General features: G+C 38.2%; 1 protein-coding gene across 8 annotated transcripts in view; it reads left to right on the top strand.

Annotated features, from left to right (window-relative positions):
- MYOM1 (myomesin 1) overlaps nt 1–27,596 on the top strand; it is a 161,579-nt gene that overhangs the window by 43,458 nt on the left and 90,525 nt on the right. For all 8 annotated transcript variants that reach the window (XM_032309700.1, XM_032309701.1, XM_032309702.1 and 5 more), the window contains 4 exons: nt 15,146–15,286; nt 17,959–18,280; nt 18,878–19,035; nt 27,333–27,425. In XM_032309700.1, the coding sequence (XP_032165591.1) occupies nt 15,146–15,286; nt 17,959–18,280; nt 18,878–19,035; nt 27,333–27,425 (714 nt within the window). The remainder of the gene's footprint in view (nt 1–15,145; nt 15,287–17,958; nt 18,281–18,877; nt 19,036–27,332; nt 27,426–27,596) is intronic.

The raw sequence follows: 27,596 nt of genomic DNA, 5'->3' as shown, positions 1-27,596 counted from the left end.
TTTTAAATTTTATTTTATATTTTTAAAGATTTTATTTATTTGTCAGAGAGAGAGAGAGAGAGCATAAGCAGAGAGAGGAGCAGAGGAAGAAGGAGTCTCCCTGCTAAGCAAGTAGCCTGATGTGGGACTTGATCCCATTGTCCTGGGATCATGACCTGAGCTAAACGCAGACACTTAACCAACCTAGGCACCCAGGTGTCCTGTCTTTCTTTTTTTTAGATTGGATAATTTTTATCTTCAAGTTCATGGATTCTTTATTCTTCTATCTAAAATCTGTTGTTGAGTCCCTTTAATACATTTTTCATTTAAGTTATACTTTCAAACTCCACAATGTTCATTTGACTCTATTTTATAATTTTCTTTTTTAAGGTTTATTTATTTAGAGCCTGCTTCTCCCTTTCCCTCTGTCAACTCCCCCACTGTGCTCTCTCTCTCTCAAATAAATAAATAAAATCTTTAAAAATTAATTTATTTATTTGAGAGAGAGAAGGCATGCACATATGAGTGGGGGAGGGACAGAGGAAAGGAATCTTAGGCAGACTCCCTGCTGGGTATGGAGCCCAATGTGGGGGTCAGTCTCACAACCCTGAGATCATGAACTGGGCCACAATCAAGAGTTGAACATGTAGCTGACTGAGCCACACCCTTCTGTTTTGTAATTTCTATGTCTTTGTTGATATTCTCTCTTTTTTTGACTCATTGTCATAATAATTCCCTTTAATTCTTTAAACATGGTTTCCTTTTTTAGTCTTTGGACATATTTATAATTACTGTTTTGAAGTCTTTGTTAAATCCAACATCAGGGTGCACCTGGAGGCAGTTTTTACTTACTGATTTTTTTCTGTTGGTGTGGATTACATTTTCCCATTTCTTAGCATGTCGCACAATTTTTGTTGTTGCTAAAAATTGGACATGTTAGATAATATATTGTAGCAATTCTGGATTCTGAATTTTCCCTTAAATGAGTTGTCATTGTATTTTTTTTTATAAACATATAATGTATTTTTATCCCCAGGGGTACAGGTCTGTGAATCACCAGGTTTACACACTTCACAGCACTCACCATAGCATATACCCTTCCCAATGTCCATAACCCCATTCCCTCATCCAAACCCCCTTCCCCCAGCAACCCTCAGTTTGTTTTGTGAGATTAAGAGTCACTTATGCTTTGTCTTCCTCCCAATCCCATCTTGTTTCATTAATTCTTCTCCTACCCCCATAACCCCCCATGTTGCATCTCCACTTCCTCATATCAGGGAAAGCATATGATAGTTGTCTTTCTCTGATTGACTTATTTTGCTAAGCATGATACCCTCTAGTTCCATCCATGTCATCGCAAATAGCAAGATCTCATTTCTTTTGATGGCTGCATAGTATTCCATTGTGTATATATACCACATCTTCTTTATCCATTCATCTGTTGATGGACATCTAGGTTCTTTCCATAGTTTGGCTATGGTAGACATTGCTGCTATAAACATTCGGGTGCATGTGCCCCTTCCGATCACTATGTTTGTATCTTTAGGGTAAATACCCAGTAGTGCAATTGCTGGGTCGTAGGGTAGTTCTATTTTCAACATTTTGAGGAACCTCCAAGCTGTTTTCCAGAGTGGTTGCACCAGCTCGCATTCCCACCAACAGTGTAGGAGGGTTCCCCTTTCTCCACATCCTCGCCATGTGTCATTTCCTGACTTGTTAATTTTAGCCATTCTGACTGGGGTGAGGTGATATCTCATTGTGGTTTTGATTTGTATTTCCCTGATGCTGAGTGATGTGAAGCACTTTTTCATGTGTCTGTTGGCCATCTGGATGTCTTCTTTGCAGAAATGTCTGCTCATGTCTTCTGCCCATTTCTTGATTGGATTATTTGTTCTTTGGGTGTTGAGTTTGCTAAGTTCTTTATAGATTTTGGACACTAGCCCTTTATCTAATATGTTATTTGCAAATATCTTCTCCCATTCTGCCATTTGTCTTTTGATTTTGTTAACTGTTTCCTTTGCTGTGCAAAAGCTTTTGATCTTGATGAAATCCCAATAGTTCATTTTTGTCCTTGCTTCCCTTGCCTTTGGTGATGTTCCTAGGAAGATGTTGCTGTGGCTGAGGTCAAAGAGGTTGCTGCCTGTGTTCTTAAGGATTTTGATGGATTCCTTTCTCACATTGAGGTCCTTTATCCATTTTGAGTCTATTTTCATGTGTGGTGTAAGGAAATAGTCCAATTTCATTTTTCTGCATGTGGCTGTCCAATTTTCCCAACACCATTTATTGAAGAGGCTGTCTTTTTTCCATTTTTGACATTGTTTCCTGCTTTGTCGAAGATTAGTTGACCATAGAGTTGAGGGTCTATTTCTGGGCTCTCTATTCTGTTCCATTGATCTATTTGTCTGTTTTTTTGCCAGTACCATGCTGTCTTGATTATGACAGCTTTATAATAGAGCTTGAAGTCTGGAATTGTGATGCCACCAACTTTGACTTTCTTTTTCAATATTCATTTGGCTATTCGAGGTCTTTTCTGGTTCCATATAAATTTTAGGGTTATTTGTTCCATTTCTTTGAAAAGAAAATGGATGGTATTTTGATAGGAATTGCTTACATATGTAGATTGCTTTAGGTAGCATAGACATTTTCACAATATTTGTTCTTCCAATCCAGGAGCATGAAACATTTTTCCATTTCTTTGTGTCTTCCTCAATTTCTTTCATGAGTACTTTATAGTTTTCTGAGTATAGATTCTTAGCCTCTTTGGTTAGGTTTATTCCTAGGTATCTTATAGTTTTGGGTGCAATTATAAATGGAATTGACTCCTTAATTTCTCTTTCTTCTGTCTTGTTGTTGGTGTAGAGAAATGCAACTGATTTCTGTACATTGGTTTTATATCCTGACACTTTACTGAATTCATGTATAAGTTCTAGCAGTTTTGGAGTGGAATATTTTGGGTTTTCCACATATAGTATCATATCATCCGCGAAGAGTGATGGTTTGATGACTTCTTTGCCGATTTGGATGCCTTTAATTTCCTTTTGTTGTCTGATTGCTGAGGCTAGGACTTCTAGTACTATGTTGAATAGCAGTGGTGATAATGGAAATCCCTGCCGTGTTCCTGACCTTAGCAGAAAAGCTTTCAGTTTTTCTCCATTGAGAATGATATTTGTGGTGGGTTTTTCCATAGATGGCTTTGATGATATTGAGGTATGTGCCCTCTATCCCCACACTTTGAAGAGTTTTGATCAGGAAGGGATGCTGTACTTTGTCAAATGCTTTTCCAGCATCTATTGAGAGGATCATATGGGTCTTGTTCTTTCTTTTATTAATGTATTGTATCACATTGATTGATTTGCTGATTTTGAACCAACCTTGCAGCCCTGGAATAAATCCCACTTGGTCATGGTGAATAATCCTTTTAATGTGCTCTTGAATCCTATTGGCTAGTATTTTGGTGAGAATTTTCGCATCTTTGTTCATCAAGGATATTGGTCTGTAGTTCTCTTTTTTGAAGGGATCCTTGTCTGGTTTTGGGATCAAGGTGATGCTGGCCTCATAAAATGAGTTTGGAAGTTTTCCTTCCATTTCTATTTTTTGGAACAGTTTCAGGAGAATAGGAATTAGTTCTTCTTTAAACGTTTGGTAAAATTCCCCTGGGAAGCCGTCTGGCCCTGGGCTTTTGTTTGTTTGGAGATTTTTGATGACTGTTTCAATCTCCTTACTGGTTATGGGTCTGTTCAGGTTTTTTATTTCCTCCTGGTTCAGTTGTGGTAGTTTATATGTCTCTAGAATTGCATCCATTTCTTCCAGATTGTCACATTTGTTGGCGTAGAGTTGCTCATAGTATGTTCTTATAATTGATTGTATTTCTTTGGTGTTAGTTGTGATCTCTCCTCTTTCATTCATGATTTTATGTATTTGGGTCCTTTCTCTTTTCTTTTTGATAAGTCTGGCCAGGGGCTTATCAATCTTATTAATTCTTTCAAAGAACCAGCTCCTAGGTTCATTGATTTGTTCTATTGTTTTTTTGATTTCTATTTCATTGATTTCTGCTCTGATCTTTATTATTTCTCTTCTCCTGCTGGGTTTAGGGTTTCTTTCTTGTTCTTTCTCCAGCTCCTTTAGTTGTAGGGTTAGGTTGTGTACTTGAGACCTTTCTTGTTTCTTGAGAAAGGCTTGTATGGCTGTATATTTTCCTCTCAGGACTGCCTTTGCTGTGTCCCACAGATTTTGAACCGTTGTGCTTTCATTATCATTTGTTTCCATGAATTTTTTTCAATTCTTCTTTAATTTCCTGGTTGACCCCTTCATTCTTTAGAAGGATGCTATTTAGTCTCCATGTATTTGGGTTCTTTCCAAATTTCCTCTTGTGATTGAGTTCTAGCTTCAGAGCATTGTGGTCTGAAAATATGCAAGGAATGATCCCAATCTTTTGATACCGGTTGAGACCTGATTTAGGACCCAGGATGTGATCTATTCTGGAGAATGTTCCATGTGTACCAGAGAAGAATGTGTATTCTGTTGTTTTGGGATGAAATGTTCTGAATATATCTGTGATGTCCATCTGGTCCAGTGTGTCATTTAAGGCTTTTATTTCCTTGTTGATCTTTTGCTTGGATGATCTGTCCATTTCAGTGAGGGGAGTGTTAAAGTCCCCTACTATTATTGTATTATTGTTGATGTGTTTCTTTGATTTTGTTATTAATTGGTTTATATAGTTGGCTGCTCCCACATTAGGGGCATAGATATTTAAAATTGTTAGATCTTCTTGTTGACAGATCCTTTGAGTATGATATAGTGTCCTTCCTCATCTCTTACTATAGTCTTTGGCTTAAAATCTAATTGATCTGATATAAGGATTGCCACCTCTGCTTTCTTCTGATGTCCATTAGCATGGTAAATTGTTTTACGCCCCCTCACTTTAAGTCTGGAGGTGTCTTCGGGTCTGAAATGAGTTTCTTGTAGGCAACATATAGATGGGTTTTGTTTTTTAATCCATTCTGATACCCTGTGTCTTTTGATTGGGGCATTTAGCCCATTAACGTTCAGGGTAACTATTGAGAGATATGAATTCAATGCCATTGTATTGCCTGTAAGGTGACTGTTACTGTATATTGTCTCTGTTCCTTTCTGATCTACTACTTTTAGGCTCTCTCTTTGCTTAGAGGACCCCTTTCACTATTTCCTGTAGAGCTGGTTTGGTGTTTGCAAATTCTTTCAGTTTTTGTTTGTCCTGGAAGCTTTTAATCTTTCCTTCTATTTTCAATGATATCCTAGCTGGATATAGTATTCTTGGCTGCATGTTATTCTCATTTAGTGCTCTGAATATATCATGCCAGTTCTTTATGGCCTGCCAGGTCTCTGTGGATAAGTCTGCTGCCAATCTAATATTTTTACCATTGTATGTTACAGACTTCTTTTCCTGGGCTGCTTTCAGGATTTTCTCTTTGTCACTAAGACTTGTAAATTTTACTATTAGGTGATGGGGTGTGGACCTATTCTTGTTGATTTTGGGGTTCTCTGCGCCTCCTGGATTTTGATGCTTGTTCCCTTTGCCATATTAGGGAAATTCTCTCCAATAATTCTCTCCAATATACCTTCTGCTCCCCTCTCTCTTTCTTCTTCTTCTGGAATCCCAATTATTCTAATGTTGTTTTGTCTTATGGTGTCACTTTTCTCTCGAATTCTCCCCTCGTGGTCCAGTAGCTGTTTGTCCCTCTTTTGCTCAGCTTCTTTATTCTCTGTCATTTGGTCTTCTGTATCACTAATTCTTTCTTCTGCCTCATTTATCCTAGCAGTGAGAGCCTCAAGTTTTTATTGAACCTCATTAATAGCTTTTTAAATTTCAACTTGGTTAGATTTTAGTTCTTTTATTTCTCCAGAAAGGGCTTTTATATCTCCTGAGAGGATTTCTCTAATATTTTCCATGCCTTTTTTTGAGCCTGGCTAGAACTATTCTGAACTCTATATCTGACATATTACCAATGTTTGTATTGATTAGGTCCCTAGCCTTCAGTACTGCCTCTTGTTCTTTTTTTCGTGGTGAATTTTTCCACCTTGTCATTTTGTCCAGATAAGAGTATATGAAGGAGCAAGTAAAATACTAAAAGGGTGGCAAAGACCCCAGGAAAATATGCTTTAACCAAATCAGAAGAGACCCCCAATCATGGGGGGGAGAAAGGGGATAAAAAGAGGTTCAGAAAAAGAAAGAAACAATTAAAAAAATAAAACAAATAAAGAAAAAATATAAAAAAGAAATAATATATATATTAGATACACTAGTTAAAAAACGTTAAAAAAGAAAAGGGTAAAAGTTAAAAAAAATTTAGCAGAAGAAGAAAAAAAATGAAAAACAAAACAAAACAAAACAAATTAAATTAACTGCAAGACTAATGAATCATGGGGAGAAAGCCATGAGTTCAGTGCTTTGCTTTCTCCTCCTCTGGAATTCCGCTGCTCTCCTTGGTATTGAACCTGCACTCCTTGGTAGGTGAACTTGGTCTTGGCTGGATTTCTTGTTGATCTTCTGGGGAAGGGGGCTGTTGTATTGATTCTCAAATGTCTTTGCCCCAGGCAGAATTGCACCGCCCTTACCAGGGGCCGGGCTCAGTAATCCGCTCGGGTTCACTTTCAGGAGCTTTTGTTCCCTGAATGCTTTCCGTAGAGTTCCGGAGGACGGGAATGAATATGGCGGCCTCCCAGTCTCCGGCCCAGAGGAGCCAAGAGCCCGGGGCCCCCACTCCTCAGTGCGCCCTCAGAGAATAGCGCCCAATAACTCCTGTCTCCCTGGCCTCTGGCCGCGCTCCAAGCTCACCCAGGCTGTGACCGGTTCAAGGTAACCCCAAGCTGAGAGCTCACTCCTCGGCTCTGTCTCTGTAGCCGGCTTCCCCGTTCTAATACCTGCAAGCTCTGTGACACTCAGACATCCCTGATCCTTCTGTGACCCTGCGGGACCTGGGGCCACGCTGACCCCACGTGGGCTTCACCCCTGTTTAACCTCTGGAGCGATGTCCCTCAGTGGAACAGACTTTTAAAAGTCCCGATTTTGTGGACGCCTGGATGGCTCAGTTGGTTAAGCAACTGCCTTCGGCTCAGGTCATGATCCTGGAGTTCCGGGATCAAGTCTCACATAGGGCTCCCTGCTCAGCAGGGAGTTTGCTTCTCCCTCTGACCCTCCCACTTCTCATGCTCATTCTCTCTCACACACTCTCTCTCTCAAATAAATAAAATCTTAAAAAAAAAAAAAAGTCCCGATTTTGTGCTCCATTGCTCCGCCGCTTGCTGGGAGCCAGCCCCTCCCCCCGTGGTCTATCTTCCTGTCGCTTTGGATTCACTTTTCCACCAGTCCTATCTTTCAGAAAGTGGTTGATTTTCTGTTTCTAGAATTGCTATTCTTCTTCTCTTCGATCTCCCATTAGATTTGTAGGTGTTTGCAACGTTTAGATAAGCTATGTAGCTGATCTCCTGCTACCTGATGTAGCCTCAGCCTGCTACTTCTCCGCCATCTTGACTCCTCCTGTCATTGTGTTTTGTTTTAATAACTTGTCTAAATGAACTTACAGAATCTATTTACTGTGTGTGTATAAACTGTGTGACTACTGATGTCTCTACTCAGTTTCTTTTTTAAATTATCATTCTCATTTTTAAGCCTGAATTTATAGGGATCACTTTGTGTTTGCATGGATTAAGGACAAGTCAATGAATGATGACATATTGTGCTTAAACAAAAGCTTTCACTCTCCGGCAGTAGATCTGTATGTTTTTTGGGGAGGACATTTAAAGTTCAGGTAACTTTTAAATATATACAGTCTATCTTTGCTTACTTCTAGACTCTCTTGTCTGTCCTCTGCACCTGAACACAGGTCCAGTCAGCCAGTGATGTGTGGATAACTTGCGTCATCTTGTTTTTTCTGTGTAGGCACGTGAAGACTTTTGAAGGCTTCCCGTGGTAGTCTTATTTCACAGATCTTCCTATTAAATTGCCGGCTGATCTGCCAGTCTGGACTTTTCCCAACTGTGATTGGAACCTGAGGCTAACTGAGTCACTGGTCTTCCCTTGTTTGTTTACCATTTAGATTGCTAGTGTTTCTCACCGTGCTGCTGGATATGGAGTTTTATCATGTTCTGCTCCAAATCAAGTCAGCCCCCTCTGGCAGTGAACACTGATAGTCATGCCTTTTTCTGCTTTGATAAAAATACCTTATAAATTGACCTGGGGGAGAAGTGGAGGGGAAAAGTCTAGGCAGAATGCCACAGAGATTTCCATTGTTCATACGTAGAGTTCAGTGACTTTTTAATGAATAACTACTTCTTGGTGTAATATATGCCTTTGGTTGATTTTCAGAGACCTGAATGGGTTGGTTTTGACACCTGTATCCAGTTTTATCATTGCTTTTGGGGAGAGTAATTACTGAAGTACTCACTTCATCATACTATAAGTCCCATCTCTATATTGGTCATTTTAAATAACTCCTCAGCCAATTCTGATGTGAAGCCAAGGTTGAGAATCTCTGGATTAGGGTATAATGACAGAAGGATGAATGATTTAACTTCATTCAATAAACATTTATTGAACACCACTGGGCACTGGACACAGTGCAGATACAAAGATAACTGAAACTATCAGTATCTATGAGTGGTCATAGGCAGTGAGAAGGATAGAGAAAGCAATAATGCACTATAACCTGAGCATATAGGGATGGGTGATGCTGGGTTTGGGAGCACTGTCAGCAAAGGGCAATGCCTACAGCCCATCATTCTTCTGAAACATGCCAGTAGGTTATCACATTTCAGAAAGTAATATAGCCAATAAGCAGATCCCTACTTAATATAAGTATGAATAAAGTTACTCTTCCTGGGGAAGTAGGACAATTTCCCCCAAATTATATGATAATTACAAACATAACTTTGAGGAACCAGCACTTTATTTCAAGCAAATTTTAATGAGTTTTTTAATGCCATATTTTCAACTGAACTGTGATGATTTTATAACCTATGAATAAATTCAGAAATAATGTATCACTATGGGAGTCATTACAGGCAGTATGATTTGGTATTATAGCCTCCAAAGTGGGGTGTCCACAAAGGCAAACCATGGAAAGATAGGAAGAAATATTAGCACTACTATTTTTTTAAAAAAGTCAAATTTGGTCTTTAGAATGTTTCTATTGACCGAATGTTTTATAAAGTGTGACTATTTATATAGAAGTATATGCATAGACCATATAAATAAACATATATAAGTGCATGCCCCCAGTATTTTTGGATTAGGAATACTAAGTCACAAAAGTCAGACCACTAGTATAGTGGTAAGAACATGGACCTAGATGGGTGCTAGTCCCTACTTCAGCTACCACCTTGCTGTGTGACCATGGGCAAGTTACAAAGGCACACTTATGTCTCCCAAATCTTTAAAATGAGGAGGTATTCTTCAAAGAGCTGGAGCAAATAATCCAAAAATTTGTATGGAATCAGAAGAGACCCCGAATCGCTAAGGAAATGTTGAAAAACAAAAATAAAGCTGGGGGCATCACGTTACCTGATTTCAAGCTTTATTACAAAGCTGTGATCACCAAGACAGCATGGTACTGGCATAAAAACAGACACATAGACCAATGGAACAGAGTAGAGAGCCCAGATATGGACCCTTAACTCTATGGTCAATTAATCTTCGACAAAACAGGAAAAAATATACAGTGGAAAAAAGACAGTCTCTTCAATAAATGGTGCTGGGAAAACTGGACAGCTATAAGTAGAAGAATGAAACTCGACCATTCTCTTACACCGTACACAAAGATAAACTCAAAATGGATAAAAGACCTCAACATGAGACAGGAATCCATCAGAATCCTAGAGGAGAACATAGGCAGTAATCTCTTCGATATCAGCCACAGCAACTTCTTTCAAGATTTGTCTCCAAAGCAAAGGAAACAAAAGCAAAAATAAACTTTTGGGACTTCATCAAAATCAAAAGCTTCTGCACAGCAAAGAAAACAACGAGGCAACCCACGGAATGGGAGAAGATATTTGCAAATGACAGTACAGACAAAAGGTTGATATCCAGGATCTATAATGAACTCCTCAAACTCAACACACACAAAACAGGCAATCATATCAAAAAATGGGCAGAAGATATGAACAGACACTTCTCCAATGAAGACATGCAAATGGCTATCAGACACATGAAAAAATGTTCATCATCACTAGCCCTCAGGGAGATTCAAATTAAAACCACATTGAGATATCACCTTACACCAGTTAGAATGGCCAAAATTAACAAAACAGGAAAAAACATGTGTTGGAGAAGATGTAGAGAAAGGGGAACCCTCTTACACTGTTGGTGGGAATGCAAGTTGGTGCAGCCTCTTTGGAGAACAGTGTGGAAATTCCTCAAGAAATTAAAAATAGAACTTCCCTATGACCCTGCCATTGCACTCCTGGGTATTTACCCCAAATATACAGATGTCGTGAAAAGAAGGGCCATCTGTACCCCAATGTTTATAGCAGCAATGGCCACGGTCGCCAAACTATGGAAAGAACCAAGATGCCCTTCAACGGATGAATGGATAAGGAAGATGTGGTCCATATACACTATGGAGTATTATGCCTCCATCAGAAAGGATGAATACCCAACTTTTGTAGCAACATGGACGGGACTGGAAGAGATTATGCTGAGTGAAATAAGTCAAGCAGAGAGAGTCAATTATCATATGGTTCCACTTATTTGTGGAGCATAACAAATATCATGGAGGAAAAGGGGTGTTAGAGAGGAGAAGGGAGTTGGGGTAAATTGGAAGGGGAGGTGAATCATGAGAGACTATGGACTCTGAAAAACAATCTGAGGGGTTTGAAGTGGCGGGGGGGTGGGAGGTTGGGGTACCAGGTGGAGGGTATTATAGAGGGCACGGATTGCATGGAGCACTGGGTGTGGTGAAAAAATAATGAATACTGTTTTTCTGAAAATAAATTAATTAATTTAAAAAAAAGAGCTCATTATAAATATCCTTGAGATCACTTCCAGTTCTGGGATTTTTTAAGTAGTTTTGTTCCTTATTTTCCGTCAAGTATAATTATGAAGTTGAAAGAACAGAAGGTTATCTTTTGTTGTTGTTGTTTGGTATTTGAATTGGATGAAGGTATAAGCCTATTTCTGAGTTTCTGGAATATTTCCAGAGAGAGCTCTCTCAACTTCAGCTACATCCATTCTCTATGGTGCTGCTGGTTGTAGATGTGACGATGCCATACACACGATGAAGTTTCTTTAAATTCTGTTAAATTTAGGCATAAATTTAGGCAGAGGAGATACTCCAATTAGTAGCAGGACACAAAAATTTGTACTTAGACACAGTTACAGATGTGCAAGTGCGTGTATACACATACAAATCAATCTTTAACTATTGCTTAATTTCATCGCCTTCATAAACCGAAATTCAGAAAACTTCAAGAATTAAGCTCAGTACATAAAGAGCATTAATTACAGTTTTAATAGTTAAAAGACCCAAATAGATCCATGCACATCAAGTTTAGTGTCTACTCAGTAACTGACTTTAAGGTGGAGGATTATTTTTAAAATTTAGATATAACTAAAAATCCAAGAAGTTAGCAAAACTTTATTTCATCTTTTAAAAAAATTATTTAGTTTAGTTTTATTTTTCAGGTTAGTTTATAATATAGGGTATTATCAGTTTCAGGGCTAGAATTTAGTGATTCATCAGTTGCATGTTATACCCAGTGCTCATTATATCAAGTGTCCTCCTTAATGCCCATCACACAATTACCCCATCTTCCCTCCCTCCCTCCCCTCCAGCAACACTCAGTTTGTTTCCTAGAGTTAAGAGTCTCTTATGATTTGTTTCCCTCTCTGTTTTTATCAAATTTTATTTTTCCTTCCCTTCCCCTATGTTCATCTGTTTTGTTTCTTAAGTTCTGCATATGCGTGAAATCCTGTGGTATTTGTCTTTCTCTGACTGGCTTATTTTGCCTTTTGATTTAAATTAAAAAAGGATTAAATTTTACATATTCTTCTTAAAATATTCTCCTCTAAAAACAATATTCGTCTTTAGAGTTCATTAGAGTAAGATGTTAGACCTCAGTGTTCTTGGATCATAACAAAATAGACTGTTGATGGCTTTTTCTTCAAATAATTAGTTACACTGATTGTTATATAGTTCCTTAAAACTCGATGTTTCTCTGACTTCGTTTTGTTTGCTATCTTCAGTAAGTGAGTTATTGTTAAATAGACTGTTGGAATAGTATTTTAACCTCTAATCCCTTACATGCTTTTTTTCCTCTTTTTTTTTAAGGTTTGCCCATTAATTTCAGAAAGAGAGAGGGCAAGAGCTGGAGAGGCAGAGGGGGAGAGAGAGAGAATCCCAAGCAGACTCCTTGCTGAGCATGCACAGAGCTCAGAGCTCAATGCAGGCCTGATCTCACAACCATGAGATCACGACCTGAGCTGAAACCAAGAGTTGGCCACGTAACAGACTGTGCCACCCAGGCACCCTGGACTGTTTTTTTTTTTTTTTTTTTAATTAGTATTCAAAAGCTTGAAGAAACTTTAAAGAACATAACAAGGATTTTTTTTTTCTAAATGCTTTGGATTTTCTAAATAATACTATATAATGTAAAACATCATAATGCTTTTTGTGAAGTTTTTTGTTCCAAATAACATGAAATGGAAACTGATGATAAGACCATGAATCGTTACCATAATGTTCAATATTAAAAACCAGCTGCTGCGATTTACCTGTGAGGATGGAATAATCACCTTCTGGCACACTCTATGTAATAAGTGCATCATTTTAAAGATTCATCTTAAAGGGAAAGTGACAGAAAAAAAGAACAACAACACAACAAAAAGAATGACAAGTCATAGCTGTTTCAGTGTGAATAAATGTTGAAAATATGAGCTCATGAGAATGATTATAGACACTAGAATGAAAGTAAAAAAAAAAAGAACAAAAACAGAAAAGTGAAAGCAAAATGAAAAAAATGCGAGTATCCTATAAATGGGAAAAAGGAAACTCTTAAACTCCAAAATTAATTTTATTTTGCATGGTAATGAGTTAAAGAGGGGAAGGAAAATACCACTTTAAACTTAGACCTGTATTAGCACAGCCTGTACTTTGTAATCTTCTGGGGGTATAGAATGCAGTCATTTTGCTGTTGCCTGGAACAGGCAGCCGGGAACAAATTTCACTTAGCCTTCCAGTTGGTAACCAATCCTCAAGTTTGAATTCAAGGTTCTAACCTGCTGACGTAGACTAGGACCTAGATATTCACCCAAGGGAAGGAGCTAGTTAGTGGGAGAGGAAGAAGTTGGCCACTCTCTTTGGGGGGCAAAAGGCAGTAGCCCATCCTATAACACCAGGCCCAGAGCCATTGCCTGCCCCCCCAACCCCCGTGCTTTCTAGAAGCCCTACAGTTCTGTGCTACTTGTTTAGCAGAGGATATATTCACTCGCATTATTATGTATTCCTTTTGCACTATGTATATGTTTGGCCTGTCTTCTGATTTTGATTTAGGTCATCTCTTTGCTTTTCCTAATGCTTCTTGAAGGTTGAGAAATGATCAGGTTTGGATGATTTGGAAGGTTTTTCTGTTTCAGCTGGGCAGCTTGCTCTTCCCATGCCACATCACACACAAACTTTACTTTCTTCCCACATTTTCTCTAGACAAGGGGACTTCTTAATACTGTTTTGTTTTAGGATCATTTCAAATTACAAGGATAGTAGAGAGTTCTGGTAGAGTTCCGTATTGTGAACATCTTTCATTACTATGTAGACCAGGAACTTTTCACATGAGTCCATGAATTAATTAGAAAGAGACCATGAACTCCTGAAATTCATGCCCATTTGTATATATTTGAATGCAAATGCATTTCATTTTATTCAAGAACTACACAGGTTAAGATTGATTGTACTTTTGGTTTTATCAGTCCTTTCTCTAGGTACAGTCTCTGCTCTCATGTTTCCTGCTGTGCTAATACTTTTTTTGTTGTTTATTTAGAACACCGTCTACCTCCAAATGCACATTTTCACAAATGTGCATGGGCAGATTTTTGTGTACAACAAAACTGACGAAAAAAAAATTTTTTTAGAGATTTTATTTATTTGACACAGAGAGAGAGAGAGAGAGAGAGAGATCGCAAGTAGGCAGAGACGCAGGCAGAGAGAGGTGGGGGTCCAGGAAGCAGGCTCCCCGCTGAGCAGAGAGCCCGATGCGGGGCTCGATCCCAGGACCCTAAAATCAGAAAATGTTCTTTATTACACCCCTGAAACTCTCTCAGTCAACACTATGTTTACACAAACTATATTAACTCTTGTTTGATAAACTCAGTGTTTCTTCTAAAATAGGAGTCTGTCTACACTACATAAAGGCCTCAAAGGTGAACCTAGGTGTCCTGCATCAAGATGGTTTGGTGGAGAAAGGAGAAGGGCTCCCTGTCCAGAACATTTTATATTTTGTCAATCCCCTGAAAAGATTTGGATAAAATCATTTTTATAGACTTACTAAATTTCCTGAACTTTGAACATTAACTTAACAACAAAAGGGTTTTGGATCTATTACAAAAGCACTGCTGTTTTTCCTTGAAACTTTTGAGGAGGGCGATGGACAAAGCCATGAAATTATCATAAACCAATTTTTCTCTTGTGTCTGTATAGAGTGCATTGTATGAGGTCTTTCTCACTCCACTTTAGTTCTAAAGATAAAAGGTACGATAACATTAGAAATCTAGGATTCTATGAAAACTCCCCCAAGTTGAAACTACCCAATAAGCATTTTTTAATATTTTCTTTAAGAAAATACTTTTTATTTTCTTATAAATTATTTTTTTATTATTTATATTTTATTATTTATTTTCTTATACATTATTTTCTTATTATTTGTATTATATTATTATTTATTATTATAAATTATTTTCTTAATATTTATTAGAGAGAGAGAGACAGATGGTGAGAGAGGGAACACAAGCGGGGGAGTGGGAGATGGAGAAGCAGGCTCCCCACTGAGCAGGGAACCTGATATGCGACTTGATCCCAGGACCCTGGGATCATGACCTGAGCTAAAGGCAGACGCTTAATGACTGAACCACCCAGGTGCCCCATTTTTGAATATTTTCAATACAATTTTTGGTTATTAGCTAATATTGGGGGTTTTGTTTCAGACTTACAGATTCTAGTCTCATGTTAGAAGATTATTCATCCAAGTTGAGTCCCCAAGCAAAGAGAGCCAAGAAGAGCTTTCTCTCCGGGGAAGAGAAGGAAAATCTGCCAAGTGACTATATGGTGCCCATTTTCTCAGGACGGTATGTATGCATTCTTTTCCTGGCTTTAAATACTAGAAAGTGAAGAGTAATGTTGTCAGGTAGTCATAATAATTGCAGTTGACATTTATTGAGCACTTAACTGTGTCCTGATTGAGTAAAGTCTGAGGAACCTTGGAACTCTGCACTGAGGGAGACATGTTCATTGTGAAAATCTGCCATCATCTAGGATGGCTACATGACAAAAGAGAATGATCAGGAACTTAGTTCTAGTGATGTAACTGACTGAAATTAGAAGGAGAGCATTGGATGCTTGTGATTGGACACTACATATAGTCACTAGAGTAGAAAAGAAAGGTTCAGAACTATAAAATACTGGATAAACTTTTAAAAAAGTGGTCAGATGTTATATTAAGGCAGAGGGAACCATTGTGGTTGCCAGTGTGGTTTAATTATTATTCATTAGGAAGAAGAAAAATCTTAGATAACATAGACTAAGAACAAGAATGGCCTCATAATTTGAATGCCTGCCTATTTCCCTATATTTGTTTAATGTAAAAAAGATTACTATTTATCTTGGGGCAAACTTAAAACAGAGTAATCATGAAATCACAAGTCCATTAATGCCAAATTTCTGTGTTTATAAGGTAAATATGTGTGTATGTGTGTGTGTGTGTGTTCTTTTTTAAAAAATATAAACTTTTTTTTGAATGATTTTAATAGGTAGGGGAAACATGAAACCTGCAGGAGACACCAAATTAAGATTTAATGGGAACCTTCGGAGGCTTTCCTGTTTATTTTCCTTTGAATGCTAAACTCTCTACAGGGCTAAGGTGATACTAAAAATGAGGGCATCCTCTCAGGGCAAATGCCATCAGGAAATTCAGGAGGCAATGACCTAGTTGTCATTGTTGGTGACCTACTTCTGTTGCCATGTGTTTTTCTTCCCATTCTTCTCTGATAGATCCTTTTGGAATTGTTTCAGAAACTAATGTCATAATTATTCCTCTGATTTCAGTTAGGAAAGTAAGGGCATAAATAATATGCTATTTTTAGCTTTTTCTTTGATAACTTTGATATCTCTGATTTTTTTAAGTGAACTTTCTATTGAAATATGCATATTTTGCTAAGTATGCTTACCCATTCTTAGCCCCTTCACAGTTGGTTTAATATACATTGACATTCTTTATAGGAGATGACTAGTCTAGAGGAATAAAATATTTTATTTTCTGCTTTGTTCCCACTCCTTTTTAAAAAAATATTTATTTTTTTAAATTTTTAAAAAAGATTTTATTTATTTATTTATTTGACAGATAAAGATCACAAGTAGGCAGAGAGGCAAGCAGAGAGAGAGAGAGGAGGAAGCAGGCTCCCTGCTGAGCAAGAGAGCCTGATGCGGGGCTCGATTCCAGGACCCTGGGATCATGACCTGAACCGAAGACAGAGGCTTAAACCCACTGAGCCACCCAGGTGCCCCTAAAAAAATATTTAAAAAGCATGTTAAGTTAGCATTCTCCTACGTGGTATATGTCTCCATGAAATGAGGCTTCTTCCTTTCACATGAAATGAGGCTTCTTCCTTTACCACATGAAATGAGGCTTCTTCCTTTCAGTGACTTCTTTCTTCTAAATGAAACCATTTTGTCTCCTCAAGGCCAGTCTCAAGAAATGATCATTTACAAAAGAAACTGTAATAAAATAAAATGCAAGGAAAAACGTATCCTCTTGGTTTTATTTCTGGTTCTCCTTTTTCCCTTTTTAAATACGGATCCACCTCCTATATTCCACTACTGTGTTAAAAATAACACTTCATGGGGCGCCTAGGTGGCTCAGTGGGTTAACCCACTGCCTTCGGCTCAGGTCCAGATCTCAAGGTTCTGGGATCAAGCCCCGAGTTGAACCCTAGTCAGGCTCTCTGCTCGGCGGGGAGCCTGCTTTCCCTTCTCTCTCTGCCTGCCTTTCTGCCTACTTGTGATTTCTTTCTCTCTGTCAAATAAATAAATAAAATCTTTAAAAAAATAACACTTCATAATGGTGTTGACAGTATTAACAATCTAGGAAGAAGATGGGGAAACTTTGTTGAATACCAATTGTTTTTGGTATTAAGATTCTCAAATCTTACTAGCTGCTTTATACAGACTATCTCGGCTTAAGGATCTCATGTAAATTTAGAATTTATTTATATATACAACAGTTCTGGGCATTGCATTATATCAGCTGAGTTAAGAATCCAGACCAAGCACATAGTCCCATATCAGGATCGCAGACACATAAACGATATCTTATTTTACAATATCATAAGTTAATCTTTTATTATAGACTCAATCCTATTTAAATGCCCTAAAGAAACCAACAAAATGACCGTCAATAAGTTATCTAATTTCTCTGAGTTTTATTATCATATGTCTAAAGTAGAAATGATAAGAGTTTTCCTCATAAGGTTATTTTGGGTGTAAAATGAGATGATGTTTGTAAAAAAACACTTGGCAACAGCATGGCCACCGTAGGAATTATTATTGTTACCATTATGGATTAAGATGATAATCACTTCTGTATATGAAGAGTTAGATGCTGATTTACCAGGCTTTTCTTTGTCAGGTTTTCTTTGGGTACAGTACACAACGTCTAAGTTCTGATACTTTGAAATTAGTAAAAATTAGGCAATCCTATCAGTGCCATCCACAGTATCCATGTTTTGCTCTTATTATATTTTAGCCAAATGCATGTCAGTGGAATTACAGATACGGAAGAAGAAAGAATTAAAGAAGCTGCTGCTTATATAGCCCAGAGAAATCTTCTTGCTAGTGAAGAAGGAATCACGGCATCCAAACAGTCCGCTATATCCAAACAGTCTGCTGTCTCCACACAGTCCGCTGTCTCCAAACAGTCTGCTGTATCCAAACAGTCCTCAGTATCCAAGCAGTCCTCAGTATCCAAACAGTCTACATCCACTCTTCACCAGGAAGAAGCTTTTGAGAAGAAGTCAAGGAAAGTAGCAATTCGAGAGAAGGCAGAGCGTGTGTCACTGACAAAAACAGTAAGAAAAGACAATTTAATGTAATTTACAAATGCAGAGATGCATGCAAGGAGAAAGACAGCAAAATATATGGGTCAAAGAAAGACTTAATAATTTTAAACTCCATGAAATTTTAGGTTCTACAGAAATTATGGTTCTAAAGAACTTTAAGAAGTCCACCTTAGGGGAAAGTAAAATATGTTGCTGAGGCTTAGAATGTTAAAAATTAAATGTATCTTTTTAAAAGGGGAAAAGAGGGGCACCTGGGTGGCACAGCTGGTTAAGCATCTGACTTGATTTCAGCTCAGGTCATGATCTCAGGGTCCTGGGATTTAGCCCTGGGAAGAGCTCTGAGTGGAGCCCAACATGGGGTTCCATGCTCAGCATTAAGTCTGCTTGTCCCTCTCCTTCCCCTTCTGCTCCTCCCCCTCGCTAAAATAAATAAGTAAGTAAGTAAATAAATAAATAAATATTTTTTTAAAATGGGGAAAAAGAGAAGGCCTTTGGTCTAAATACAAAAGTAAGCCTCCAAGTGGAAAAATGATAACTTGGATTTTTGTTATTTTAGTAGCACAGGTTACTTTGATTTCATCATATTTTGATTTTTTTTTTTTATAGTTAGAAGAAACTGAGGCATTTCATAGAAAGTTGAATGAAGATCATCTTCTTCATGCTCCCGACTTTGTCATTAAGCCTCGTTCCCACACTGTTTGGGAGAAAGAAAGCGTAAAATTACATTGCTCTGTATCCGGCTGGCCAGAACCTCGTGTCACATGGTATGTTATCTATATGAAAATTACTCACAGAATCTATTACACAAAACTAGTTTTACCTTCAGTGAAGATATTCAGCATTGTGATATGCAAGAGTCAAAGAAAGTACCTACAAGTTTGTACAGATTTTTAAAATAGTGCAGAAAGGATTCCAGGACAAATATTTTATGAATGAGAAGAAAGAACAGTCTCGTGTACATTATGATATATTATGATACTTCATAATCCTGCTAATCCTTTTATAAAAGGGGTCTTTATCTTGCATAAAGTATTAAAATGTAGCCAACATACTTACATACAAAGAAAATATATGGCTATGACTGCTATGGGCCATACAATTTAAATAAAAATTTTCTCCCATATACTATAGGAATTATTTTGTGATCAGAAACAATACTCTTTTAAAAAAATACTTAAAACCCAGAGGGCTTCATCTCTACTCCTCACATGTGCTGAGGTCTTAACATACTTTCTAAAGCCAAATGAAAGAGGGAAACCAGATGGAAGATGTTATTCAATATGGAGTCTTAAGAAATTTTCTTTCCATAAAGAATAGGCACCAATCTTCTCTTTCCATCATATATCCTATTGCAGTTGTCAATGACCTCGTGATCCCTAAACTCTAAACTTTCCTGTTATATGTTATGAGTACCTGCCACAGACAGCAGAAGTACGAAAATGTTGGAGCCAACCTAAAGAGATGTTTTCTGTTTAATTCCCTGACACAGATATTTTGCATGCTGTTTTTTATATTTAGGAGTGGAGGTAAATGCACCCTATGTTGCAGTGTAAATGCCACATGAATGTCATTACCACCTGCAAAGGGCCTGACTCCTCCTTTCTTGTCCATTGTCTCTGTTGGTTAGCCACCAGGCTAGGACTAACAGAGGTAACTGACAAAGAACACATTACAGTGAAAATTAAGTTTAAAAAAAATCAATTTACAAACGTTAAACTATAAAGGTATACTAATTTTTTTTTAAGTATAAACGTATACTATACAAAGCTAGGAATCAATCAGTCTTGGCCTCACCTTTCTCTGCAACTATGGAGTTGCATATGTTGGCCCATGAAAAGGATAGTTCCTCTTAAGAAACTGATTACTTCTCACCTCATAAAAAAAATCTAAACTTTCCAACCGAAATGTGTGAAGAGTAACAGATTTTCAGCTCTAAGAATTACTTGGTCAGTAAGACATTCCTCTTATGAATTAAACAAATAATTGGAGTCCTTAATCAAGTAGATATACTTATTACACAATATTCTTTTTTTTCTTTCTGCATTTTAGAAATTAGAGTTAAAGATGATTCTCAAAGGACACAAAGGAATTTCTGGGAGATAAATACTAATCTCTTAAGCAGTTGCTTATTTTGCTAAACATGTAGCTGCTAAAATACAACACAATCATGCCATGTACCACTGATGTTGTTACTGAGCTAGAGTGATGTGTTTTCACAAAGGAAGAGCTCAAACTCTGTCAGAGATTAAATTCCTGTAGTATGTTTGTGTTGGCTGAAAAAGAAGGATTTTAAAAACAAGCAAAAAAATATAAAAACTCCTTACAAAAATATGAGATGACTGAATTGTCAACTCTTTGAATTCTAGTTAAATTGAAAAATAGAAATACTGTCAATTTTCAGTTATTTTCATTAATGAAGCTGAGAATAGTATGATTGGCTCCCCAAATCTTTCATATCTGGCTTTGAAATACTTTTTTTTCTTAATATGGAACTATATGTCCCAGGGACTCATTTTAAACCAAAAAGAAGACAGAGACTTAAGATTTGTCTCAGGAATAATTGGGAAGCGATTCATTTACTGGAACAAGTCTTCTCAAGTTCTTGCACATCCTTTAGTGCTTGGAGAAGACAACTCCATTCTTTATAAAATTTTCTCCATAGGGATAGATCAGACCATGTCACAGAAAATCCAATTGCCTTGCAAGTCAAGTATAGGATAAATATGAAAACAAGAGAACCAGTGGACCACTAAGAAAATAGTTAACATACTTCAGAGAGTAAGATTTGCCCCTGGATAAAGCTTAAATTTAGACAGTCATCAGGCAGATAAGTGGAAATTAGCTATGGCAGTAAATAAGGTCAGATCCAGGTTTTGCAGGGCATGAAGCTCATACAAGTGGGGGACAGTCTTTACAAAAAAGAATGTTAATAATATAAATTAGGCAATGAGGTTTCAGGAGAACCTTAATAATGAGTGACCCTGAAGCTCCCTTGGCCTCCAGGTAAACCCTCCCTGGAGGTAAACTGTGTGTAGGATTAGTGTACCTTCCTGGGTATGCTGCCTTTTAAAAAATAATCATTCAGCGAAGCACTAATTTACTTGGTAACACTGGTACAGAGTACCCAATCTTCAGTAGGCATTCATCCCCTCAATGAGCAGGGGACCCACAACCCAAGCACAAACCAAGGTTGTTGGTGAGTACTTTGCTGACATTTGTGTCTTTTTATTACTCAACTGTAGCCTTCTGGGCCTGACACAGAGTACAAGTATGAAAGAAATAATTGGGAATGGCCTTCCTGAATAGAAGGAGGTAAATCACGGGAACAATTTTGTGAGGATGCTTTCTGCATTTGTTCTACCTCCCCTTGTAGCTGCTAGGTCCTTAGACATGTTTTTCAAGGGCATGTGTGCCTGGGCCCTGGCTTCCTTAGATCTAGCCCTTTCCAAAGAGGGTTAAGTTCCAAGTTTCCACTAAGCACCCACGGGACATGGAAGTCCCTGAGGTCTAACAAATGATACGAACAGGCAGCAGCTGTTCTTTGGCCAGTCCCATGTACTGACCAAGTCCATCTAAATGGAACCTAGAGGTTACCCAGAAGCACTAATGACAGGAGCACATATCACTCATCAGGGCCAGGTGCAGAGAGGCCAAGGAGCACTGTCCGATTCCCAAGTCACTTTGAGAGCAGAAGGAAACCTGTTTATGTGTTGGGTCCGGGAGAGAAGTTAGTTACAAGATGCTTCTGCACCACAACAGTGAAGCTAGCTATCCTGAAGGAGGGCTTTGTCAACACAAAAGGAAACATATATATATATAATAGATAATATATATATGTTTATTATATATTTTTCACCATATATATATGGTAAAAAATGCTAAAGTTGTTTGACTTAATTTCATCGGCTAGATTTATATAATAAATTATATAATAGGCTATATTTTGGTTTGAAAGAAGAGAAAAAAAATTTATGTTTGTATTTGTTTTACTTGCATAAAATAAACTTGGGAAGGATTCATAAGAACTCAAGGAGAACAGTAGCTGTGGGAGTAAGCTGGATGGCAGACAGAAATGTTTGAAGGAGACCATTCCTTGTGTACCTTTATACTTTCTGGTTCTTGATCCATATAAATGTATTGCCTATTTAGATTTTTTTAAATTATAGGAAATAGGGAAGAAGAGAAAAGTTCTCTCTTAAAAAGGGAAGGAATTGAGTTAATTTTATACTTTTTAAAAAAAGATCCAGATTTAATTGGATTTCCAGTCCAAAGTCTAGATCAATTTTGTGAATGAAAATCTGGATTGTAATCTGTGGGGAGATTCATGCAAGCTCATTGGTTCAGTGTGTTGGTGTTAGTGAGTAGCAGTTCATTCATTTACTCACTCAACACCCATGTTTTTGGATCTGTCTGCAAATACGAGGCTAGATCATCAAGCGGGACATTTAAATACTTGTTTGGAATTCTTCACATTGCCCCTAGAGTTATTGCCAAAGAGACACTTAAATTTGTCATTGGGCATAAAAATAGTTCAAAACCCTCAGGATAAAGTAGTATAAGAGATGTATTTCAGAAAGACTGTGGATATTTGGAAAAGTCTTATTCTGTTTTTCAAATTATGAGAACTTATAAATTCCATAATAGAATAATACATTGAATTTACTTATAAGATTTAGAGTTATTCATGATATTATTTAAAGTTAGCTTTAATTACTACTGTATTATTTTTGGAAAACAACCTACATTTAAAATAGTTTAAAATTAAAATTATTTATAATTTACAATTACTTCCCAACATAAGGGCTTGGGGTTTTATTTTAGATTTTTCTTATTTAGTAAGTCCACAGTCTAACCTGATGGGATAGATCTCTCTTAGCCAACTGGCTTTTAAAGTGGGTAATAGCTATTTATTAAAAATATGAAGTTGGATGCTAAGTAGTAATCAGAGTTTGTGGTGAGATTCAGCATGTTAAAGATCATTTTGGCATGCATTGCTTGTTGATAGATAAAAGTCAGAATGAACCTTTTTGCTTGGCCATGCCCTACACTGCCAGAGAGCTTTCACTGTTTCCTTGTTGTCGAGTTAGCCCAAGATTCAGACATTTATTTGGGGGAACGAAGTCTGTTTTACACACATAAAGGAAGAATATTATTCTACAAATACAGTATAATGAGAGCTCTTTAACTAGTAAGTAGTTCATAAACTCTCCGTGAAAATGGTAAGGAAAATGGTGTACCTCTGAATATTCACGAGAATTTCAGAAGGCTTGGGGCACCTGGATTGCCTGGCACAGTCAGTTAAGATTCTGACTTTTGGATTTGGTTCAGGTCATGATCTCAGGGTCCTGAGATTGAGACCACATAGTCAGAGAGCTCCCTGCTCAGCAGGGAGTCTGCTCCACCCCCCCCCCCCCGCAACCGCTCCTTCTCCCACTCATGCACTCTTTCTCTCTAAAATAAATAAATAAATCTTTAAAAAAGAAGAATTTCAAAAGCCTTTTGACAAATAATCCCAGAGTCTAGGTTACTCTCCAAAATTAGCCTCTGACTAGCCTGTTTGGAATTTCACTTTCCAGAAATAACAAGCTGTGAAGAATATACAGAGCAGGCCAAAAATCCTTCTTTTCTTCCCTGACCTCATACTGGAAGACAGGCAATTTCACAGTGACCCCAAACCTGAATGACTAGGTAAAGTTCTCGGAGAAAGAGAATTGCCTCCTAACTCAATCCTTGTCTGCCGCCTTACAACAGGCTTTTCTTACACTGACATCTGAAGTTCCAAAGGAAAGACTAGGGGATCCTCAAAGTGTTGGGTGTCGTGCGCGTGTAAATTTTAAACCGACGTCTCGCGCCAGGTGGTCACATTAGAAAAGTCATGGGTATTTAGCGGGGGAAGGAATAAAGGTGCTAAGTGGGGTAGTGCTGGAAAGCAAGGAAGGTGAAGCAAGCCCTGGGAGCTATAAGATTCTGTTTTAACTCAAAGTTTATGGAGATATGAACATCATTTTTGGTCAGAAGTCAAATTGAGTGTCACTAAATTGACTGCTCAAGCACCACTTGCCATAGCCTTTGGTGTTCTATTTCTCTCCTTATGCTAAAAAGAACTACGGAAAACCCCAGCTCATGCACAAACCTGAACAAGAGGGAACTTTTGAGTCAAGTGTGAAATTCCTGAGACCAGCCTGAAGAACATGCCGATTAACTTGCTCTACCCTGTCATTCATCAAAATAAGGAATGTTTGAAATTAGGCGCACAGAGCAGATTTCTCCTTCTAGGCCATCTCTGCTCGAGTAGCCCTGTCTGCCTGGAGCTCTGTGATGAGATGGCCAGCCAAGGACGCTCTGGGGCTGGCAGGGAATGGCTAGCGCTTCTGCTGTGGGTGGGGTGGAAGGCTGTGCCTCCCCACCTGCCGTGCAGCTGTCATTCCTCAGCCTGTGCAACCCTCTCACTTCACAGCTGAGGGAACCAAGACACAAAGAGCCTCAATTTACTTTCTTGGCTTGTACTTATTTTAAATTATCCATGTCATGAAGTACGTGTTTGTCGGAACTCTGTTCCTTCAGCCGAACATTATGAAGGCACAGTTAATCTATTGTTACACAATAATTCTGTTCAAGCCAATTTAACAAACACTGAGTGCCTAATATTTGCCCGTACGTGACTCATCCTTCCTTGAGAGTGGGAATAAGTAGAATAAATATAGAGTAAATATGCATCAGACACTACCCCTGTCACAAAGGCAATGACAGCTTAATAGAAGAGACACCTATCCAACCATAAATCTGATGAAGGTTCTATCTTGCAGCTTGACGCAAGTAACAATGGTATAGAGAGGCAGGAACAGTTAATATCGTGTGGGATTTCAGGGAGGACTTTATTTAAGAAATGGCATTTGAGCTGAACCTCGAAGGATGAGCTGGGATTTTGCTAGGTATAGGAGAATGGCACATTTTTAAAAGTACAGAAAATGAATAAGTTTTAGGGACATAGGGTGTGTGTGTGTGCGCGCGCTCGTGTGAGTGTGCAAGTTGGGGAGAAGAAGGAACTGACGGAAGATTATTTCCTTTCTTTATTTCCCCTTTCACTACTTTCCTTGCTCCCAACCCTCGTTATAATCATTTACAGAAGTCTAACGAAATAAAATGCAGCTAACCAGAGAATATTTGGAAAATGGAAGCATCATATGTTGTCACGAGCTGGATGCTTGGGTTCAAATCTCAGTTCTGCTATCTAGCTGTGTGAACTGGGGCAAGTTACGTAACCTCTCCATGCCTTGGTTTCTCCATCTGGAAAATGATATTTAAAATAGTGCTATCTCAGACAGTTGTCATTAAGAATTGAATTTTCTTCTTCTTTTTTAAGATTTTACTTATTTATTTGAGAGAGAGAGAGAGATAGCAAGAGAGAGCACGAGCAGGAAGGTAGGGACAGAGGGAGAGGGACAAGCAGACTCCCACTGAGCAGGGAGCCTTTTGTGGGGCTTGATACCAGGACACAGGAATCATGACTTGAGCCGAAGGCAGACACTTAACCGACTGGGCTACCCAGGTGCCCAAGGATTGAATTTTCTTTCTTTCCTTCCTTCCTTCCTTTCTTTCTTTCTTTCTTTCTTTCTTTCGGGATTTTATTCATTTATTTGACAGAGATCACAAGCAGGCAGAGGCAGGCAGAGAGAGAGAGAGAGAAAGAGGAGGAAGTAGGCTCCCTGCTGAGCAGAGAGCCCGATGCAGGACTTGATCCCAGGATCCTGAGATCCTGACCTGAGCCAAAGGCAGAGGCTTAACCCACTGAGATCCAGGCACCCTGTGAATTACCCTAAGTGCGTAAAACACTTAGAATCTTCCTTGGCTCATAGTAAATGCTCTGTCTCCATTGTGATTATTAGTGTTATTTACATTTTGCACATGAAGCAGGGCGTCTAAAGGGGAAACAAGTGAAATCTAGCTCTTCTTTTGGATGGAAAATGGCTTCAGCAGAAAAGCCTGGTCTTACTCCGTAGTCATTGGCTATTGAGGGCAAGAGGACGGGGTAAAGAATCAAGGTGCTACTTCCAGACTCAGGAGATGGTGTCTCAAGAGGGGTCCTTCCATGTAGGCCCACCGTCTGAGGGCTGAGAGGCTTAACCAGGAATAGGACAGCCAGAAAAAGGAAATCTCTCAGCTTTTATTTGTCAGACTTTTTCTTTCATGATTGGTATTTAAGTTCTTCCAAGCCGAGAGCCATGCTTGCTTTTAACAGAACAAAACACTTAAATACAAGAGCTTTCAATACAATGACACTGTTTTTAACAACAGGCAAGAATGTTAGTAGGAAGAATGTTTTGCTTTCATCCTACACAAGACAGCCAACAATAAAACCCCCAACACAAAGACTTCCTTTCTGTGTTGCCAACAGTGGATAAGTTTTTCTTTAGGTCTTTGATTGGAGTATAATATACACACACAAAATGTCCATATTACATATAAATGTAGAGCTTTGATGAGTTTTTGTAGACCACACACCTGCATCACCAGCACCCAAACATGAAACCAAAAATATCATCCCCCAAGATGCATCCTCCATATCTGGGGTCTATACCCCAGGGAAATCACTCTCTTGACTTCTGACAGCAGTAATTTGGTCTTATATGATTTTGTACTTTATATAAATCAATCATTATACTATGTACTCTTTTTTAAAAGTTTTTATTTTTATTTTTTATTTATATGAGAGAAAGGGAAAAAGAAAGAAGTAGACTCCCTGTTGAGCAGGAGCCTGATGCAGGGCTTGATCCCACGACTTCAAGATCATTGCACCACATTGTTATAAACAGTCAATTTCTTCGTGTAATATTTGTGCTAGAGGAGAGGAAAGCACACTCATCAAGAAGTTTTATTGTATTTATAGTGTATTTTATTTAGTCTGCCGTAGATTTGTATTTATTGAACAGATGCTGCTGCTAACCTCAGTGTCGTGTTTACAGTTGTCCCTTCAAAAACTCAGAATCACTTGTGTGTGTGCTTCTAATCATAAAGCTATTTTTATTTCCACTTACTTTGCCTTGTTTCCATTGTTTCACAGGTATAAAAACCAGGTACCGATCAACGTCCACGCAAACCCTGGAAAATATATTATTGAGAGTCGATATGGAATGCACACTCTGGAGATCAATGCGTAAGAGGATGCCGGGGTCCATGTGTGTCGCTTGACAATTACCTGGGGAGGCATCCCAGCAGTTAACTACCACTGTCCCCCTTTCTTCCCAATGCAACATGCTCACAAAGTGATCTTACATTTGAATTTAAAGATGATGAGAAAAAAAGTTCATTTGTACCTTTTAGCTTA

Source organism: Mustela erminea, chromosome 13, assembly GCF_009829155.1.
Source record: "Mustela erminea isolate mMusErm1 chromosome 13, mMusErm1.Pri, whole genome shotgun sequence".
Classification (NCBI taxonomy): domain Eukaryota; kingdom Metazoa; phylum Chordata; class Mammalia; order Carnivora; family Mustelidae; genus Mustela; species Mustela erminea.
The sequence above is the reverse complement of the archived record's forward strand: the minus strand, read 5'-3'. Positions and strand labels throughout refer to the sequence as shown.